The 21,438-nt window shown below is 33.7% G+C and overlaps 1 protein-coding gene across 1 annotated transcript; it reads right to left on the bottom strand.

Annotated features, from left to right (window-relative positions):
• Positions 1-1,495: 1,495 nt before the first annotated feature.
• On the bottom strand, positions 1,496-13,495 carry LOC126694695 (uncharacterized). The gene is made up of 16 exons (XM_050391095.1): positions 13,244-13,495; positions 12,942-13,082; positions 12,021-12,112; positions 11,511-11,607; positions 10,525-10,568; positions 8,227-8,315; positions 7,212-7,303; positions 6,850-6,996; positions 6,112-6,259; positions 5,878-5,954; positions 5,116-5,187; positions 3,216-3,263; positions 3,000-3,127; positions 2,739-2,898; positions 2,360-2,570; positions 1,496-1,805 (listed from the first exon to the last, which is right to left on the bottom strand). The coding sequence occupies exons 1-16, from the start codon at positions 13,358-13,360 to the stop codon at positions 1,756-1,758; spliced, it is 1,713 nt and encodes a 570-aa protein (XP_050247052.1). The 5' UTR covers positions 13,361-13,495; the 3' UTR covers positions 1,496-1,755.
• Between the last annotated feature and the right edge of the window lie 7,943 nt (positions 13,496-21,438).

Raw genomic sequence — 21,438 nt, 5'->3', positions numbered from 1 at the left:
GGACCCAAGATTTATCTAGAAATCTACGTTTTCACAAGTTTGATTGGATTATGAACAGTGTCGTGGAACCCAACCAAATACGCAAAACGCAAAAGAATTTCTAGGCAAAAGCAGACTTAGTCTTTTAGATAGGTTTCTTATTAAAAGAAGTGGATACCTGAATGGCAAGCATGCACCTACTACAAACTTAGAATATGCATTCAACTAGTAATTTATATTATCTTATCCATTACCACCACTTATGCAGTAATATGTAAAAAATTAGTTTAAAAAATCATTAAAAGATATATTTATTAATATATACATGCAAATTGATAACACTCAACCAGATAAAACATGTCTTCCTTCTCAAAAAAAAAAAAAAAAAAGAAAAAAAGAAAAAAAGAAGATAATACATGTCTTAACCATTGTCAACTGCATAATCCAAATTAATGTTACCTCATCTTTTATTATCTTGCGAAATCAACTTTATAACTAGTTGCCTATTCTCCCAAAAATACCAATTTAAAGGCGATCTTAACCATTGTCAACTGCATAATCCAAATTAATGTTACCTCATCTTTTATGATTTTGCAAGTTGCCTATTCTCCCAAAAATACCAATTTAAAGGTGATCTGTTTTGTTTGTTGAACTCAACAAGATTTGGACCAATCTCATTAATTTTCATAAACTTAAAATAAATTCACATGTTTATAAATTAGACAATTTGAATTGATATAATAATTCAACACAATTCATATGATATACATGCATAAATTGTACCATATATGAGCAACACAAAAATTGTATCATACTAGAGCATCCTCATTTAAGAACAAAATTTAAGTATAGTACTTAAGTGTCATTCCTTAAGTTTTCCTTTTAAGATTCAATTATGTAACTTTTTTCTCAGGAGATGGAAGTGTATTTTGAATACAAATCCTTTGCATCATTTTTTGTGTTCTACTTTATATTCCATCAATCATAACTTACCATGTATTTGTTTAACTTTCTTTATAAGATAACCGAAGTTCAAAATGAAAAAAAAATAAACACATAACAAATTGTGATTAGTAGAACATAAAATGGAACACAAAAAATTGTACAAAGGATTTGTATTAGTATATTTTTAGTTAAGTAGAGCTGAATCTTAAGAGGAAAACCTAATGAACAGAACCTAAATATAAAATAGCCAAAATTTAAAATGAAAAAAAAAAAAATAAATAACAAATTATGATTGATGAAATATAAAATGGAACACAAAAAATTGTAAAGAGAATTTGTATTCGTGTATTTTTAGTTAAGTACATCTGAATCTTAAAAGAGAAAACTAATAAACATAACCTAAATATTGTACTTAAGTTTTGCCCCTCATTTAAACCATACAATATCTATCCTTTTGCTCTTGAATTGATACGTATTGTATTTGTGTATCATATGAAATTAACAACATTTTTGTAAACAATGAAGATGAAAGGTAGATACGTTTATAAAAATAAAAAATAAAAGCCCTAAATGGATAGAAATTAATTTTGGCCACCAACACACCTTTAATTCTTCAGAACAAACTATTACAAGTCATAGTGCAGTAAACCTGAAAGAAAAGGCTTTCTTCATTTATATTTCTTCTATACCAAAAAAGTATTTGATCTTCCCATATGCTCATATGATACAAACAAGGAATTCCTAGTGATATTAGAAAAGAAAAATGCTCTACATAAACTCCAATAGAATTTGCAATTCCTGCTATATCTTCTCCCGCAAGAAAAGCTGCCATCATCTTCTTGGAAGGATATCTGAAAATGAAAAATCATGGAACGGTGGACCTGCAAGGAAACGTGTACAGATAAATAGAAAATTTATAAGAAACAATTTAGGGAACATGGATTAGCCCATCTGGTATGGGCTGTTGAACTTATAAAAAGTATTACATTACAGGATGACAGTTGATAGTACTCATGATCTCTGCAACAGGCTATTCATTTTAGGTATATGCAGGACTCTATAACATTGCAGTAGAGACTTAGCAGAATCCTCCCAACTCCAAGTAATACGTGCATATGAACTCATTTTAAAAAGTAATAATTTACTTTCCCCTTAGTTTCACTTTAAAATAATGTTGGACTAAATTGCAGAACAGGAAAAAACAGACCTGTTTGTTTGTTCAAAACTGCTCAACAACAGAGTTTAATGACTAAAGGTGCATTTGGTACAGCTTATAGCTTATTTTGGTGAGAGGAAAAAAAAGGGTATGACTAAGCTGTGGCTAAAAATGAGGCTGAGTGAAACCATAATGAAAGCACCTAAGCATTAACAGATTATGCATATTTAAAAAATTAAATAATTTTCTTATATAAGTCAACTATAAAACACCCCTGACCTTCTTGTTCACCAAGAATGTAAAATGGAATATGTGCAATCATCTTGGTGCCACCATCACTCCAGTTTACAGTGCCTGGATTCCGTGTGAATCCACATGAAGGTCGTGAAGGACCCAAAACAGACAAACAAATTGCAGGTTCATTCATTAGACCCAAATAATCACGAGCACGTCTCCAAACCCTCACATCTGAGATTCGAGAACGAGCAACCTTGATGTGCATATCCAAGTCAAGATGTGTTAGTTGATAAAAAAAAAAAACTGTAACCATAATTAAATATCCCCCCCAGCCCTCCTCTTCTCTTCTTTCTCTCTCTCTCTCACTCACACACAAACAGAGGAAATTGTTATGGATTATGGTTGAAGCCAATAAACAGACCTTGCCCAAGGATACACGTGCTCTTGGCAGTAATTCACGGTGATGAGTAGCAAGCTTTGCAATAGCTGTTACAACAAAACATAGAAGCCTAGACTGTGATGACTTTCTGAACGTTTCTCTATCAGAGCTCAGGGCTGATTCCTGCCTTAGGCCCAAACGACTTCCCAAGGGAATTAAGAAGATGGAGTCATCAAATATGTAGCCAAATTGGTAAAGAAAATCAGAAAAAATGCAAAGAGAAAAGGCTATTCTAAGCCATACCTAGATGAAAGGTTTTCATATAAAAGCAGTTCTAAACTCTCAAAAAGCTCACGAGCTGCATCTTTGTGTGATCCACCACCCCCACCATGCTCCCCAATGGCCCAGCACAATTGTAATGCCAACTCTGTCTATAAAAGGAAAATGGACAGGGAAATAACCATCAGATTAAAATTATAATACCTTTCTGACTAGATTACAGAAAAGATCATCAACTACCTTTGCAGGGCTGTCATAAGCTTCTGCGAGCCTGTCCATTATAGGCTTCTGCAAAGAATTTAACAAACTATTTTATTGAAGAAAAGTATATAAAGAATCAAGTATCATTAATGGCTTTCAATGCTATCCAGCAGAACGCTTTAGGATGTGGTACACGGGCCAACAGAATTGAATCAAGTCAAGAGAGGAAGTCCTATATCCAAAAAAAAAAAAAAAAATGTAGAAAGAGACTATGCCACATTAGCATGAAAGATAGTTAAGCATTACAAGTACACCATGCCAGCAGTATTAAATATTATGCCCAGACAAAGTTTAACTCCAAACCAATTTGGAGAAGTCTCCTCCAACCCGCTACATGGTGATTTATAAGACTATCCATGTGTATTATTTAAACAAGTCACATAATTCATTAAAAAAGTTATGTGACTTAAACAACACATAAATGGTATCTTCAATTGCCATATGGTGGGTTAAAAGAAGATAGCTCTAAACCAGTTTGAAGCTAAACTTTTTTCTTATGTCCAAAGGACCAAGCATTTTTTTGCTTATAAAAAGTGAGGTGGAGGAATTTGAGTGGTATAACTGATGGCACAACCGCAGCGTGGTTAGAGAAACAATATCCTCTTTGAAAGCCTAAGGGTGAAGCAAAGCCAAATAACAAGTGTCTAGCTAATTAGGTTTTTGTATTTTATCTTATATTTATTTGGGATTCTAGAGTCAAAGAGACTGTAATTGTGGGGTATGGGCTTTATGGTTGGGGGCGTTGGGGTTTTTATTTTATTAATAAGTAGGTCTTATTTAGTTTATGGATCTTTCTGTGTGGGTTTTGGTTTGATTCATTTAGCATTTAGTTTACTCGTAAAAGTAGGAGTCCTAGTTCAGTTAGAAGAAGTTAAGATTAAGGGTCGATGTAAGTTTCTTATTGTACTCAAATCAAATAAGGGGGAGTTGATCAACAAAATATTGAGTGTTTTGAGTGAGAGGTAAGTTGGCCTGATTTTTCTCTTTTCACCATTTCTCTTATCTCTTTTCTTCTCTATCTTGCAATATTGTTCACATAAAATGTTCACGTGCACTATGTACACTGGATAAATTAAATTTCCATTGCTTCTTACCCTTTTTAAACCCTAGATCAAATCTTTTCTCTTCCCTACAAAACTCTATTCAAAGTCCTAAATCTTCAAACAACAAATCCTCCTAAACCTTAATCCACCACAAGCACAAACAGACAAATCCTTCAATTTTTCCTATGTCAGTAACATTGACAAAAATTACACCAAGTTTAACTTAAATCTAGCCCCCTTAATTTTAGCACTTTAAGATCGTAAAAACCCAAATATTATAATGGAGCAAGAAAATTAAGCATAATTTCATCAAAAGAGTATAGTGGTTCTTTGACATTCAAGTCAAAGGTTACATCCCAGTTCACCCATCCAAGAAGGGAAAATGCAAAAGCAAAACTCTTCTAAAAATAGTGGTTGGGATTATATGAAGAAATATTAAACCAAAGGGTTTTGAGAAGGGTAAACAATAACAAAATTGGCCTAAATATATTTAAGTGCAAAAAAAAAAAAAAATTCCTGTTAAGTTAGACAAGGAAAAACAATCAAAGCAACAATTGCAAACATAAAAGATAAGTGCCAGAAGAATGTTTTTACAGCTAAAATTTTCCAAATTAAAACCCTTTAAAACTTGACAGTCTGAATATATGACATTTTTCCAATTTGGTAGCTGTAAGCCTGTAAGACACCTTTTCACCAAAGTTTTAAATTTTTTTTATTTAAAATTCCTTCTGATATTACCTTGCAATAGTTATTAGTATGTGGATCATCAACACAGGCAGCAGAATACATTTGGTACTAATATCAAACACAGAAGCAATGTGCTTTCACGAATATACCTTCAAAAGTGCGATGAAATCTGGAGAGCGCTGAAATGAAGCAAGCATGAACTCTAAGATCCTTTTGCGAATCTACAAACAAATACAACTCCTCAGATATATACACTACCTCTCTCAAAAATCGTAAGGAAAACGAAGATTATAGCAATAGGAAACCATATTCCACACACAATTGACCAAAAAACTTTATGAAATATCACTAGAAAATGATAAATCTTCATGTTCAACATGACCTCGGCCACATATTAAGCAATATTTTGATGGTCACAGAGAGAGAGAGAGTAATTTCAGCTACTTAATAGCCCAATACAACTCATGCATCCATTTCAGATTGGACCCCCTTAACTCACCCTCTACCCATAATTTCTTGGAAGAAGATGCCAGCTGGTCCAGAGAGCATTGTCCTTGATATTGCAAATTTTGATTAAAAAAAATGTAAATAAAGTGCAAAGCAAGAAGGCATGTTCAATCTATTTTATTTATTTTGATCAGCAATAACTTTATTGACATAGAGGAAAGCCTATTCAATCCAAATACCCTAATAAATTTTAACAGCCAAGAAGAAAAGTCAGCTGAATAGCATCGTCTTCATTAGGTTGTATAACCAGGTATACTATGCATATTACAATCTCATAGACCCCATTCAAGTTCCCATACCCATAACATCTAGTTGTTGTACCTTCAACAATCAAACCTATATAGAAATGATGAAAACCAGCATCAAAGGAAAGAAGCTTCAACTATATTCAACTACATACACACCTCATAAGAGAAACTTTTGTCTGGAAACACTGTAGCATTTCTTGACATTAGCAAGGGAATCAATGCACATATTAAAGCTGAAAAGGAGACAAATAAAAATCTCATGATTGTCAGCAACTTATAGGGAAAAGGATATTATGCATCAATAAATGATTTCAGCAAACTATGAGGTTTCTGTTAAAAGAAAAATAATGTACCAATGTCAAAAGAACATTCAAAATCATAACGACATACAATTATTAACATCACGCAGAGTTATAGCAAAGTACACATCAAGAATCCGGGGTGCCATTTTAAGTATTTGTTTTAGCCTATCAGACTGAGGGGAATTAATTGCAGCCTGTAATAGTGTGGCCATCCCAGGAGAAGTCCAGTGACGTTCCTGAAAATACAATATTGATCACACAGTCAAGAACAAATGTCAACCATCTAGTCCAATAATAATAATATAATTCCAGCAATGCATTTATATATTTATTGTTTCTAAAACATAAATGAATCTCAAAAGAAGTTTTTGGTGTGGTTTTTAAAACCAAAATAAGATAGCCACGAGTGATTAATATACCCATTCACAATTAATTTACTTCCTCTTCACTATAAAATAAATAATTAAAATTTCTTCTTTTTTTTCATTTGGACAAGTACCATAGTAGCTACCAAATAGATAAATATTGAATTGGGGATAACAAGCATAGAATAACCAGTTCAACTGAAAGATACACAAATATTGTTTTAAAAAAAGAAAATAGTTTTAGACATTCTTAAAAGGGAAAAAAGAGGGGGGGGGGGGGGGGGGGGGGTGGGGTTGATAAATAAATGAACTAGCGAAATACTCCTTTAGCCATAAGATAGAACACTTGATACTCCTAAAAAAACAAAATTTACATTGCACTCCAAATTGCATTTCATCCGGTTTTAAGAGATGCTCCAGAATATGCAAAATGAAAATTGAGAAATAAGAAGGGAACATACAGCAAGGCCATCATTTTCATCCTTTAAAAGGTCGAGGAATAAAGAATCAGCAACATCAATTGTGTTGCTATCCTCAGACTCAGAATCTCCACCACCACCTCCTATGGTTGAACCAGTATAAGCTTCATCCATGAGTGCAAGTAGCATCTGCATGCACACAAATTCAACATTGTTAATTGCACTCTGTACTAAGTCTTGGATATACTCTTCTTCTTTTTATTGGCAAGTTACAGAAAGCCCCAGTGGGTCTTGAACCCATGATCTCACCCTCCAACCAATTCTCATGGATAGAGGAAGTGCCCTTTGAGTAAAAGCTCATTGGCTTGTTTAGACAAATAATTTTTAAAAGTCTCAAAGATGACCTCAGGAGCCGTACTCTTCTGCATTGAAGCTATGCTGTTTCCAATAAGTGATCCTGAGCTCCTTTCAACCTTTTCCAGTGCAACTACCAAAACTGGTACAGGAAAATACAAAAATGTCAAAAAGACATAATTTGTTTAAAAGGAAATATGAAGGAATATATACATCAGAAAGCATATACATGTCCGGACTTACTGATGCCAAGTTTGGCATTCACTAACAACTTTTTTATTGATAATTTTACCTGAACTTGGTTCTCAAACCCATGACCTCACCCTGACCTTGCTCTTACAAGGGGAAGAGGTGTCATTTGAGCTAGAGCTCATTAGCACATTCAATAAACAACCTTACCAAAGTGCTTTATTAATTACAAAATGAGTGAAAAAACAATGAATGATAGATGGGTAAATTCAATTTCCTTTGAAGATAAAATTTCTTTTTAGTTCTTTTAGATCAATCATAAGGGAATCTACCGGTAGATACTAATCTAAATTGGTATGCTCCTACTACATGAGATCAAAAGCCTTCTCATATGTTAGCAAGCTTCAAAGAAAGTGGAATGAATCATGCCTATTCCAGTCTAGTGTAGACAATAATCCATGTTCAACATCAACATGCAATTACACATGTCAACACATGACTACAAACAAGCACATACATGAACTTGTATGTATGTTGTTTGTTTCTTCCTATGTGACAGACACAAACCAGCGTGGAGGGAGCAACCCTTCCTTTTTATTTTTTTGGGTTGGCCCCATTAGGTTGGATGCCAATATTATATTTTACTGCAGTTTAAATGTACGATTAAAAATAATAATAACTTTATCAGTTATATAATTCTTTTTTTGATAAGTATCAGTTATATAATTCTAAAAGAAGCATGCATACAGTAACCCAATCAGAGTACACATACATCTTTGGAAGGCAATATGTAAACAACTGGTTATACGACCATCAAATAGACATTGGGAAAACAAAACAAGGTAGTCAATATGGAAGCCAAATACAGAAACTCACTTGGCAAGTCCACTAAGGAAGGGAAAAGTGGAAGAAATGACCCAGGTGACATCAATCCAGGGAAAAGCTTCAAAAAGGACTTCTCTGATCTGCAAATGCACAACAGAAAAGTTTGTGTCATTCTTTTCTACTTCAAAGAATCTTTTGATTCTAAACATAATGATTTGAACTTTTATATGATCCTGGTTGTCCCAGCATTAATCTCATCAAGAATCCCAATTCTAGCATCATGGTAAAACCAATACACAAACACCTGATATAAAGTATTTGAACGTGATACCAATAATTACACGTACAAAGACATGACTAGTACAAAAGCAACTTCTTTACCATTCAAAGGTCATGCTGGGCTAAAGCAACTTCTTTACCATTCAAAGCTCATGCTGGGCTAAATCAACTTCTTTATAATTCACAGGTCATGCTGGGCTAAATTAATATGCTGGTTACATATAAGAAGTACAAGAGGGTGGCCTAGGCCCTAGGCTTGAAGAGGGTTGCTAATCGGAATAAAGCACCAGTATTAAAACTTATTTGCAACCTATTTACCCAAGCTGGCTCCCTTTGGGTTGCTTGGGTAGATCAATATTTGCTCAAATAAAAATGCTTCTGGGCCATCAAAATACCTCAAGATAATAGCTGGGTATGGATATCACTGCTCATGCTGAGGGCTGTTGCTAGGAAATTCCTTAGCTGCAAGGTTGGGGATAGCAAAAAAAATTTCATTTGGTGTAACTTATGGCATCCAGATGGCATTTTGTTTCAAAGATATAGAAACAGGGTTTATATATGATGTCATGAGTTGCCTCCAGGGCATGAGGAAAAACTGCTTAGCTCGTCAGGGGTGAAAAGCCCCTAGATTACCCAGTAACTGGTTTTGCTAGGTGGGGTTAATTGCCCGTAAGAGTTTGATTATCAGCAGGTTGTTGTTCAGTATGCTCTACGATGTGCAACTAATCTGAGTGAAATTCTCCTATGTCATCATGTGTGTGTGTGTGTGTGTGTGTGATGCCGTGAATCACTCTAAAGCTAAGGTGGAGTCTGTACTGAGAGAGAAGCAGAGTATATGGAAGCCTGCTAGATCTGATCAACTGGAAGATATTCAAAGCAAACTATGCCTAATCCAATTGAAGGAGCAAAATAGGGTTTTATGGGCCGCATCAATTACATATTGCAGTACTAAAAGATGGGAGGAAATAAGAGAAAGGGAAGGGGGATTTCATGGAGAAATGCCTCCCAGTGAAGCACTTTCTCAGTTTTGACATCACCATTCCTAGGCAATCCTTCATTGGTTGGATGGCTATGAAATATAAACTACCAACTAAGGAGAGAATGTTTCACTGGGAATTTAATGGTGAAAGTGCCTGTACCCTATGCAGAGCCTTCACAGAGAATAAAGATCATCTGTTTTTCCACAGCTCATTCACCAAAAGAATATGGTAAACTTTTGGGACTTTGTTTGATCTCAGATGGCAAGTACAGCTGGCAGGATTTGGTACATTGGGCCGTCAATCATCTTGAAGGAAAATATTTGAGAATATATGTAAACTGGCTTGGTGGGGGTGCAGTGTACCACCTATGGCACCTAAGAAACTCTATTATTCATGCAGGGATAATCAAAACAGAGATATCAAGAAGGATGTAAGGGCAAGCGTAGAGAGAGCAAAAAGTGGAAGGAAGACACTGTACTTAATATAATTTTATGCTGCACCCGGGGTATCAGTAATTTGCAAGTCATGACAGATAGTGGTTGAGTCTGGGTTGAGCAGGCTGCATCCTGTTGTGTCTTTGGTTTTCTTTGTTGTATAGAGGTGCTGTCAGTCAGCAGGTTGATGATTCTGGTGAATAGAGGATCCATGTTGTATAGAATGTATTACCCTTGATGAATTGTAACGTGTAAGACTAGTTGATTGATAGATGAGGTTGGGTAGATAACTCTTCTGCAGCAGCTTTACCAAAAGCTGTTGTGTTCTTGGTCAGACAGATGCAGAACTTGCTATGTTATCTGTTGGGTTTCAGGTTTTTGACTTGTGTAATTCTGTGTGGCAAACTTGCAATAAAATTTCTTACTAATTCTTCCAAAAAAAAAAAGTACAAATAACCAAGATATACTGCCAAATAGACGTTCACAGTTGTACCATAAAGCAGTCTATCAATATGAAAGTACAAAGAAATTAGGAACATGAAAGCACACGAAAGAAGAACAAAAATCAGATACCTGCCAAAGATTTTTTTTTTTTTTTTTTTTTTTTAATGAAATGTTACCAGTAAATAACCAATCAAAAGTTAATATGTACTTACTTTTCTCCATTCCATGCAATCAGCTTTAGCAACAATGGAAAGAACTGCATAACATATTATTAATATTAGACAGTGACATACAAAACAACATTAAAGTATGCAGCTACGTCTTCCCTATTTTGAATTACTGAAGACTTATCAAGGAAAAGAAATGTAAGTCATAGCTAGAATAGTGACAAGAGAGACTATATATATATATATATATATATATTTATAGGTAATCAAAGATTTCTTGCAAATATTTAAGAACCTGATAGAAACCATGTTATTACCAGTTTTGATTAAGTGTCTCCAAAGCAACAAAGTAGGAATAGCCATTGGTCTGGCCTCCCACAAATGATAACAGAGAGATACAATCAGGTACTAAAATATGTTTTTTAAATTGGTCTGGCTTCCTACATATGATAACAGAGAAATACAATCAGGTTCTAAAATATTTTTTTAGCAATCTTTTGGAGAAGAATGATTATTAAATTGCATCATGTGGTGTCTTTGGAATGAACGTAATGCGAGAAGTTTTGAGGGATGTGAATGGTCCATCCTTGAAATTAAAGTATTTTTATTTCGTACTTTGTTAGATTGAAGTGTTGCTGCATTTCATTCTCCTCCTTGTTTTACTCTTATAGATATGTTTGAGCTTTGTAATTTGAGAGATTGATTGTATTTATCACTGAGTACACCCCCAGTGTACTTGGTTTGTTTTATTTTAATAAAAAAATTTGTTACTTATCAAAAAAAGAAGAATGAGTATTACAACATTAATTCCATAAGAACTAACTGTATGTAAATATGGATGGCACTAGTTGCAACTTAATTACGACAGGATGATATGTCTAGCAACCGAGTAGTAAAAATTACACAACAAATTACAATGTAGAAGTAAAAAATCTCTCCAAGTTTTTGAAAACTTCCAAACAATTGAAATCTTCATGATCCTACCATATTACATTGTTTCAACAAAAAGTGCTACAGATCTTAAGTAATACCTGAGGCAGTAAGGAAGGGAAAGATGTTTGAAGTTTTTTCTTGTTCATGTTCAGAAAATCAAGGGTTGCTTCTGCAACAGCAGGATCTGAGAACTCACTGCAACCAGATTAGAATAAGTTGGAGTGTGCTGACCATAAAACTTCAATACGAAGTTATCTGAAGAAAATGTCATTTTAATATTAGCAGAAAAACAAAATTCCTGAACAAAGAAAGTCAACACTTTTTTGTCAAAAAGATGTAGGATCCCTTTAACCACAGCAACAAGGGCCAATGTCCCATTTGTTTCATGTTACTCTTTAATCTTTCCTGTCATGGTGGTTTAGGACTTGGACGAGTGTAGGAAATATTTCCTTTGATGAAGTCTAATTAGTTATAATAAAGATCAGTTGGACAAGAGGGGAATAATACAATAACCTCAGTAAAAGGAAAGTGATTTTAAAAACCACTTTGCACTTGACACTCAAAGTCTAACTGTCTAAATAATAGACATGAGGTAAGCATCTTGTTACCGGCTCAAGCATGAACGGAAAAATATCCTCAGACTTGGATCAGCATCATGAAGAACCATCTCTCCAAAATCAAGGTAAAATTGAAGAATAACCTGATGGGAAAAAAAAAATCCAAAAAAAAAAATGAGAAACATGATGCTAAATAACACACGTATGCAAGTGAGGCGTCAATTATATTATCAAAATATTAGAATTAGATATTTAAAACTCAATGTATTCCCCTTGGCTCTCCCTCCCTCCCCCCTCATTCCAAACAGGCCCTAAGTGTTGTACCTTAGGTTTCCTCAATTCAATTCAACCATGTCATTGCATTGGTCAATAAACTACATGATTTTACAAAATGAGTAATGCTAGGGACACCTCTTTCCACACCCTGCTTATATGTCAACTCCTGATTGGATTTCAACACTTTGGGTCTACCACATGTACTTGAAAAGGCTAAAATCCAATCAGAGGTTGATATATAAGCAAGTTGTGGAATTGGGCATAGAACAAACACTTCGCTTAATTCTTTTGAATCCCAGCCCGGTTTTCTACCACTGAACAAACTTGGTTGATGAACATGGTTTAGGCACCGCTAATGTAGTTGCTTGTAGAGCATTTGACAAACTCACACCATCCATTTCAAATGGGATTTGTCTCGACGACACAAGAGTGGCCGGCACTCATTTGTGAGCGCATGTTCCTTGAATTTAATTCTCATTCAGAAAGATAACACTATTTGTATTACACTGGTCAATGCAACCATATGAGAAGCCAAAGTTTATTGATTCTACCCAAACCTATCTAAATTTAATCCAAAGTTTATTGATTTTCTATTTCTACAACGCATTACGATCATAAAACGAAGAATCAGTAGTTAATTTGAAAAAAAGAAACACACTCTGAAACAGCGAAGTTTTGGGTGAAACAAAGCCAAACCAGTAAGAGAAGGCCATTGGAGGTTCGAGACTGAGACAGAGACGCCACGGCTCGATGAAAGAGCTTGTTGATCTGCGGATAAACCCTAGCCACCAAATCCTCCGAATTCTCGGTTTTACACAATTCGTAAAGCTTCTTCACCTGACCAATCAAAAAAAAAAAAAAAAAGAATGAAACACACATTAGCGTACAGAAGTGATGTAGAGTGCGAGCGAGAAAGAGAATTTTTTTTTTCCGCAAAAAGATTTTTCCATTTTTCTCGGGAACCAAACAGAAAATTGAAGAAAAAGAATCAAACGTACGGATTGGAGGATGGAGGGATCAGAGGCGGGATCGTTGGCTGAATTGGAGTCTCGAGAACTGTTGGATAAGCTTCGGAGATAGAAATCCCAGCTGCCGTCTCGATTTTTATTATCCATTTTGAAAATTTTTTTTTTTTTTTTTTTTGCTGTGTGTTTCTATGTCTCCTCTATTCTGCAAAGAAACTTAAATTAAAAAGTGTTTTTCATGTTTTCGGAAACAAATCCAACTGGGGTTTTTCGTGTTACCGTGAGAGAGAGAGAGAGAGAACTGGAATATACTATTACTATACAAGATAGGAACTACGAAACGACGACGTAGGAGTGCACCTTTCTTACGAACAGTACATCCTCAACTATGCGACGCCGTTTTTTAGCTAGGAAAGGAGCAATTGAAAATAAATATTTTTTTTTTTCTCTAAAATTTAGTTGCTGAGCCCTTTTGATCACTAAAAGTTTTAAGTGAGCACTATTACTATTAGCCTCTGAACTCTGAAGTTTAAAAATGAGTGGTAATTGTCCCTTCGTTAATTTATTTGTCTATGTCTCTAACAAAATGTGTCAAATCTTAGTTTGTGAGATTATAGTAATTTAAGATCAAAATGCGACATGGTTGCAATGTTAATAACAAAGATATTTGATAGCATACGATTGTTTATTTTGTTGGGTGTTTCTTCTAGAGTTTCTTTTGTTCTTGAGTAAAGTGGAGGGATTCATTTCACGGTCAAATTTTTTTTTTTTTTTAAAATGATGTGACAAATATAGATACCCTATTTTGCAACTCTCATTTGACCTCATTTGCATTTCAAGAGCCTATTATCATCATATCACATCTTAGGGGTAAAACTATAATTTTGATTATTTGATTTCTAATTGCATTGCTTGAAATAAATATTGAAGTCATAATGATCAAAATGACAATTCGTGAGACTTAATTAAACCGCCGGATTTTTTTTTTTTTTTTACAAGATAGAATTTCTACTTTAATCTAATCTAAGTGTATATGTGTGTGAAACTCCCTCCTGGAGACTTAAACCCCCGCCCTTGTTCCCCACACTCCATAAGCATTTACACTTGTGAAGTGACCACCGCACCAAAGGTGCGCAGTGGCAAACTGCCGGATTGAAAGATATATAATTTATAATAATTAAAAACAAGTATTAATAGTAATGTGCACTTGCATGAATTATGTCCTGATCACACTAGATTATGAGATCTTAATTATGATTGGTTTATTTTTAGTCCAATTTAAATTAAATGATATGTCATAATGCTATTGGTTGAGAATATATTTTATGGTAAAATTGCATGCACCTGTTTCAATCCAAAGACAAAACATTAATTGATTCCAAGATAAAATGGTAAAAAATTAGTTGATTAAATAAATAAATAATTAATTTAATAAATTTGGTATTAATATGCTGAGCTTGGGGACTAAGGAAGTCTAAAAAAAATGTCAAAATTAGGAGGAAATCATATCACAATTGAAACTTTTTTTTTTTTTTTTTTTGGGAGAATCTAGTCACAATTGAAACTAGAAATAGAAGAATGAAAAGGAATGAATCTGGAAGGTGTCTAGCCCAAGTGCTGATTGGCACTTGGACCAAACCTCCGGATACCGTAACTCATTTCCATTCATAGTTAAATTCATAGGTGGGCTTGATGGGTCCTTAGGGTTACATGTATGAAGCTAATGGTAATTTCAGGGCTGTTTGATAGCGTATTTTAAACAACAGTTTTTAGTGTTTAAACAATATTACACGTATTTTCATATTTTTTTTTATCCACACGTATTTTCAAAAAGTACAAATAACGTTATTAGAACAACATTACCAAACGGCTTATCAAGAGGTTTTTTTTTTTTTTTTTGGGATTGGTATTAAAAGAGTTACCATGAGCTAGTGAGTTGGGTTCAATCCAATGGCTGTTGTGAATGGTGGATATATCTTACCAGCAATGTTTATTTTGTGCTTATTAATGTCATTGATTTTCATGTGATAGGTATTGACATGCAAAAGACATAGTCCATGGTCAAGTAATCAAAACTACTAAGCATTGTTGGTAAGATATTGTCTAATATGGTAAAACCAATTGGGGAAATAAAGTGTATTGTTTGTTGAATTTACTTCCAATGGAAAACTTGCTAGGTTAACAAAACAAAAGATAATCTTGTCAACCTCATCAGTGCTTTTTTAAGAAATTTATCTGGATGTCGTTGCGCTTGAATGAAATATATGGATGTATATATAACATTACAACATGGCTGATATTTTTGTTCTTGTTGTGTATTCCTTACATTTGCTTTATATAGAATGAAAATTATATCGTAATGGTGAGCCATAACTTTTTTTAGTGATAAAAATCGTTTGTAGTATAATGAATTTAATGTAATCTATATTTTCTCACAATTCATAAGCCTATATAAACCCAACCATTACAAACCATTCCAAATCAATTCTTGCCTGCGCCGAAACATTGAGCAACAAATAAGGATGGTGTACAAAAAAAACATTTTTGGAGCTTGTGGTTGCCATGATTGGCAATCCTCTATTCTTGAAGGCGCATGTCTGTAAGGATTTCTGCATCAACGGTAAATAAATAATAGGAGGTTTTTCGTGGTATATCTTGAAGTTTTGGATGGTTCCACATTGAAGGAGATAATGAAAATGGTTGATGGTAAAACTGGAACTCTAAATAACAATGAATTTATTGGGCAATTCGGGCATGTTGATGCCACATTGAAAATGGTTGAGGTGGGAGAACCCCAATGTCTGCTAAGCTTAGACAACAGCTATTAGTGTTCGTTTGAAAGCGTTTACAAACAGATTTTGCCTAAGGAACATGAACCAGAACCCCTTCATACGTACTGAAGCTTCACCTAAAACCAGTCATTACTTCTCTTTTGATAATCAGAAGTAGTGGCCCTTGGTGTTTCCAATATTGTTTCAAAAGCAATGATACTTGGAGGCTATATCAGCTAGAAAGGAAGGAAACTATGATGGAACTTTGCAAGTGGTAACATATATATATATAGTCTTTAAGCTTTTGTACCATTTAGAGTGTTTGAATTTTATGAATATATGGTTCATACTTAAGTCAAGTTTCTAATGTTAAATTCAAAACGATTTTGATAACCGACTAATAAACCTTGTGTTGGCATAGAGGGAGAGGAGAGAGGAGAGAGGAGGGTGATTGTTAAAGCACATTTATTCAATATCAAATCATTGAAAATTTTATCCAATGGTGGAGGCTGTTAAAGACTACAAAAATTTATGGATTAAAAAAAAAAAAATACTACATAAAGTTAACTAGGGATTGTATGCTGGACTGTACCTAACAATGCTGACATTAATTATGTTATATCTTGCTCGTAATGTCATGCTTATATGTCTTGGTTGTAATTTGCTCTTTTATCACAGAAAAATTTAACCTTGTGGCCTCACAAATTAATATTGTTATTACTATTGCTATAAATGAGTGCATAAATAAATCCAATCAAAATTCATGACCAAAATCCAAATCCAAACGGTTCCAGTTAGCTCAACTGGTAAAGTCTCTGATGGTTGTATAAGAGATCTGGGGTTCAATCCCCGCCTATACCAAAAACTGATTGGTGTCTTGGTCTGATGATAAAGAGCTATCATCAGGAGCGGACGCCATAGGTTGAAACTCTCTCTCAAAAAAAAAAAAAAAAAAATCCAAATCCAAATAGGGGGACTTCGTAAGCTATATTAACTCATCCGCAATTGATTCTCCAAATCCAAATATAAAGCACATGAATGAAGAAAAAAAGTCAGATTAGGATGCATCTCTTGCACAATTCTCTGGACCAAGCTAGATTTTATATTGAGCAACATCATATATGATCCTCGGGTAGGCAAATCTGCATCATGAGATCTTATGATTCCATATTTTTGGAAATACTATCTCATATAATTTGAAATTTTATCATAATCTTACATAACAAAGAAAGAAAGTGAGGATATTATTCAGAGTTCATAAGGGAACCACCTTCACCATATTTCTATATAGCAAAGGTTTCTGGGGTGGGGATATCTAACTGAGTGTCACTAATACCAAGCAATTTTAATGCATATCTTTCATGTAATGGGTACTTTTTAGTAAAGAAGTTGTTTGGATCTTTACCCTTTTAGGAATGTCATTACCAAATCTTAGAAAGGTCCTTCTTGTGGACTCATCAGATCAGCCACTTTCGTAAAGCAATGAGAAAAACGTTTTGGGACACCCTGGCGACCCAATAGATTTAATGCTCTAGTAAATTCCACAATTGTATATGTATTGCACACATAACAATAGTATACAAGACTATAATCCAATGTAATGTAATTTTTCAACCAAATATATATATATATATGGGTTGGGTTGGGTGAATGAGTTGTACATACATGTTTTATGCCTTTAAAAAAATTAGACTTTCATAAATTATTTTTAAAAAAATTTCCAATAAGTTTTTACAATTCACATTGTAAGGACTCAGTTCGTAATGACCCCAAAGTGATATTGGGTTCGCACGTTAAAGGCCCAAACAATATAATTTGTAGAGTGTGGGTTTGAAATGCTAGGCCTTGGTCACCAGACGGTGGTTAATCAAGGTCTCCATAGCGATTTGCACAAGGATGAACCTGACGTGTTTAATAATAGTCTATTCCGGTACACCATGAGTGGCTCCGATTCTTAGACCCCGTCCAAGGAGCTTCATCTCCTTATTATTCTCTCTCTTTTTTTTTTTTTTTTTTTTAGGACAGGACTCCAGCCTCTAGGAGCCCCCCTTTTGGCGCATAAGTCTTCACGTTATATAGCCCCTCTCGGTTGATCTTGACCTTCCACCTGTTGATCCGGCAGGTCCCTATTCAAATACCTGTTCCATCAGCCGCCTCCCTCTGCTTTTTGTTAGTTGCGCTAACCGAAACCACACTGTTCAGGCGTCTTTTCTCATTAATATGGCTAAGACGTTTGTGGGCGCATTCAATGCGGAGGAGACGTATTTACCTTGAACCACCTCCATTCCGTACCCCCATGTGGGTCCCATTCTACTCGTTTCTTCTTTTGGGGACCTTTTGGAGGCTGCCTTTGACGACATGGTGCTCTTCCCTTTAAAGTCTTGGGATGCCGAGGACAGGGTCATCCTCGGCTGTGTCTCTAGGCTATTTGGTCTTTCCCTACTCGTCCTTGGCAACTACCTTCCTCGGCACGGGCCCTGGGCCCTAGTGGAAAGTGGGTCGGGTCATAAGTTCTCTGGCCCCACACACATAATATGCTTAAATTATATTTCAAAATTTTAAATTTATCAAAATAAATTATCAAAATGCCAAAATCAATCAAATTATAATAAATTAAAATAAAGGTAATAAAATAAATTTATAAACATGGTTGGTTGGGTTGGGTCAAATAGGTTGAAAAAACTATAACTCAAACCTGACTTGACCCAAAGCTCAAAAAAAAAAAAAAAAAAAAAATCAATCAATCCAACCCAATCAACTAACCCATAAAAATCAGCCCAAGACATCAAATTAGGTTGGATTGGTTAGTTACATTAAATTATAATGTTTTAAGACTGACAACAGGGCAAGTATGAGAAGGGTTTCCTATTTTCCTCCCCCCTAAATTCGTTTCGGATATTCGAGAGTATCCATCCGGCCACACTTAATATATTTTTTTTACACACACATATAGTATATATAATTTATTAAAATTTTATTTTGATTACATTAAATTAAAATTCATAAAACATTTTAAAAAAACAAGTTCTAACATTACAAAACTTTCTCAAAGTATAACAATATAACAATTCAAGTATTGAGAAACTAAAAAACAATTCAAACATAATAATACAACAAATAAAAAATATAAACAATTTAAATCTTAAAACAATAAAAAAAATATAAATTCAATAATACAATATTAAAAAAATAATAAACTTAAAGTTTGAAGGATAAACACTAGAGGTATGTTTTACACAATACAAGGAAATTGAAATCCACTTCCAGACTTTACCCAAAACTTTTCCCGCCTTCCTTGAAAACCCATTAATCTCTCTCCCCATTATTACCCCAAAGTTCTCTCTTCCTTCTGTTTGGCTCTACTGCACTTCTCCTCTCAAATTTCTCAGCCAGCCACAGCTAGAGCCAGAGGTATTATCTGTTTTTCTATTCCTATTCAACTTTCTCTCTCTCTCTCTCTCTCTCTCTCTCCCTTTTCTTATATCTTTATGCTAAGCCAGTGCTTGATTAGGATTCGATTTCCCGTTTTCTTCAGCTCTGGTTGTTTTGGATTTGAGTTTTCTAATTTAGGAAACCCATCAATTGGAAAAGTTCATTGAATTTACTATAGTATATAGCATCATAGTTAGTCCTAAAAGTCTCTTTTACAGGAAATAGATAAATAGTTCTGAAAGAAATGAATGCATTTGTAGGATGTATGGTCATTTTGTTGATTTATTAAGATTGCATTTTGTTGAATTATTAAGCTGGCTATTAGTTGCTTTTCATTCTGTCTATTGTGTGATATGGCACTAATATCAATGTAACATGTTTTCTCATTGAAGAGGGGGGAAAAGAGTACTTAGTGAAGATATTATATCGGATTTCAATAGGTGAAATGATAAGTAAACTCACAATTTTACTTATCTTCTTGTAATGCTAGAGACAACATTATTCATAACATTTGAGTTGACAAGTTATTATTGATTTTTACTTGGGTCTACCAATAACATCAGTATAACATTTGCATTGAAGAGGAAAAAGGAGTACTTGGTTGAGATCTTATTGGATTTCAATAAACTTATTATTTTACTTATGTTCTTGTAATGTTAATGCACAATATTTTTCACAACATTTGAGTAGACAAGTTTTTATTAGTTTTCATTTGGGTTTATCACTAACATACCCCTTTTTTTTCTCAATAACAACTTGTCATCTCAACAATTGTGAATTTTTTTGTGACTCTAGACTTAAATATATTTTTTTAAAACAACTTTAACTACAAGTTGCCCAATTGGTGTCATATATAGATCCTGAAGCTACAAATGGTTTTATTTATTTTTTATGCAATTGTGTAAGATGTGACTAAAGCTGTGGAGCAAAAAAGAATAACAAAGAAAGTATGGAATTAAAAATGCAACTAGTGCTGTGTGTAAGGAATCATTGTATTTATCTGTACAAGAAAAAACCTAAAACTTGTAATTGGGGTCTGGGACGACAAATCCTTTTAATAAATGAAAAAAAAAGATAAATCTCATTATTTCCTTGCTATTTACTTTTGTTGTAATCCTAATTAGAAAATTTAAAGATTTTTACGTGGGAGGAAGTAGTAGATATTGATCCTGCTCTTTCATCACCTAGTTCCAAAATAAAACCTTAGAATGAGGTTGGTATGTATAAACGGACAAAGTTTAATTACAAAATTGGTTGTAGTTTTAGATTACAACTTTACTTAATATCTTTTTGTTGGAGGTGAATTTACTATTTAGACAAATTTACCATTAAATTACATTTTTTTTTCTTATATTTTCCATGCTAGCTTGTAAATTTTTTAGAAATTTAAAGATTAATAGTTATGTCATCAATAAATCGTTTAATTTGCAAGTTTTTATAAATTAAAAATATGCATAAAATATAATCTTATAGATCATATAGTAAATAATATCCGATTGGAACAAAATTTGACATGTGTATTAAAAGCGTAAAAAACATGCAATTCAACGATTAGATTTTCAAAATATGTAATAATGTTTATTGGTTTAAAGGAATTTGTAACTTTAGACTACAACTTGTTTTGTAGCTAAATTTTGTTCATATTCAAATCTCACTTTTTTATTATAACAATTAAATTATACCTTTCTAATATATATATATATATATATATATATAAAGCCAAACCAAAGAACATCTTTATAAAAAAGAAAAAAAAAAACCAATAAATATCATCCGAGACAGCAATATATATTTTTGATATATGAATCCTAGAGAAGAACGATTAAAACATACAGAAAAATGCAAAAATATCATTTTCACTGTCCATTTTATTCATACATTTTGGTAATAGCTCATCTGGTCTATGTTATTTTCATCAACTTTTGCTACTAACCGGACGTATTAGACCAAATTGACATTAACCCCAAAACGATATTTTCGGCTAAAACAATTAAAATAACATTATTAAAATAATAATTAAAAAAA

This window comes from Quercus robur, chromosome 8 (assembly GCF_932294415.1).
Source record: "Quercus robur chromosome 8, dhQueRobu3.1, whole genome shotgun sequence".
In the NCBI taxonomy this organism is placed as follows: Eukaryota; Viridiplantae; Streptophyta; class Magnoliopsida; order Fagales; family Fagaceae; genus Quercus; species Quercus robur.
Note: the sequence above shows the minus strand (reverse complement) of the source record. Positions and strands in the feature narration are given on the sequence as shown.